The following is a 1,217-nucleotide window of genomic DNA, read 5'->3' as shown; positions in this document are numbered from 1 at the left end:
CTTACTTCAAGTCAAGACGCTTCAGCCACTAAATAATCTGCTCCCTATTAACAGTGGCCTGGACAGCAGTAGCAGCTTCCAGTGCATCAACCTGCTCAAGACGTTAGCCCAAGGTGGTCGCACCATCATCTGCACCATCCACCAACCCTCGGCCAAGCTCTTTGAGAAGTTCGACTACCTGTACGCCCTGGCAGAAGGACAGTGCATCTACCGAGGAGCCATCCATGGGCTCATACCTTTCTTGGCAGCTATGGGCTTGGAGTGTCCATCATACCATAATCCTGCAGATTTCTGTAAGTCATCATTGTGAAATATCTTTCTTTGCAGTAACACCAGTTAGTTAATATTTTTTGAAAGAGATTCTCCAGATTTTATAGAAAAGAATAATTTGAAAGATTCACAATATATGAGAAGGTTTCCTGACCACACATCTTTTACAGTGATGGAAGTTGCATGTGGGGAGTATGGAGAATTCACTCACAAGTTGACAACAGCAGTCAGATGTGGGAAGTGTGATAACCTCGGCCCAGACAACCACCTTGGAGTCCGGGCAAAGCAGCACGTCATAGGTATTTACCTTGTTTGTTTTCACAAGTCATGCATACATTATTCATATGATGACTAAACTATACCTGGATTATTTATGTTATCAACAATTAAAATTGTTATTATTTTGCATGTTGGTTATATACTGTGCTTATAGTGGAAAAATATGAAGACTAGGTTGCTCTGCAGACCAAAAGATTGAGCCAAGGGAAAGTCACCTTCTCAGAATTACTTGATCTGTTTATCATGGTTGTCAGGGCTGTTATAACTAAAACCAGGATGCATTCCAGAGCCTTAAATCTTACCTATCCTTTTTGGAAAATAGTTTGTTAGTAAATGTAAATTCATATGCAACCCCCTTTCTTGCTCCAGCCCGAGAGCCAGATGACCACAGAGAGGCAGGAGGCGGCGGAGACCCATTAAACAGAGGTGGTGGTGGCGGAGGCGACAACAGGCCGGGCGAGACGAGAGTCAACCTTTCCTCCACACGGCACTCGCTTCTTGCCTCTGAAGATGAGAGCATCGACGACATCCCCAATTCCTTCCCTACTTCTGGATGGAAGCAATTTGTCATTCTCTTCAAACGCACATTCCTTTCTATCATTAGGGATGGGGTGAGTGAGCTAGAGATTTGGTTTTTAGGATTTAAAGGAGTGTTATTACCAATTTAT

The 1,217-nt window shown here is 43.4% G+C and overlaps 1 protein-coding gene across 1 annotated transcript in view; it reads left to right on the top strand.

Annotated features, from left to right (window-relative positions):
• Positions 1 to 1,217, top strand: part of LOC119594034 (ATP-binding cassette sub-family G member 1-like) — a gene marked incomplete in the record, with an annotated part of 55,916 nt that overhangs the window by 51,371 nt on the left and 3,328 nt on the right. Inside the window, 3 exon segments of the mRNA XM_037943064.1 lie at positions 55 to 293; positions 441 to 569; positions 919 to 1,160. Coding sequence (XP_037798992.1) covers positions 55 to 293; positions 441 to 569; positions 919 to 1,160 — 610 coding nt within the window.

This window comes from Penaeus monodon, chromosome 33, assembly GCF_015228065.2.
Source record: "Penaeus monodon isolate SGIC_2016 chromosome 33, NSTDA_Pmon_1, whole genome shotgun sequence".
NCBI classification, from domain to species: domain Eukaryota; kingdom Metazoa; phylum Arthropoda; class Malacostraca; order Decapoda; family Penaeidae; genus Penaeus; species Penaeus monodon.
This window is presented reverse-complemented; position numbering and strand designations above follow the sequence as displayed.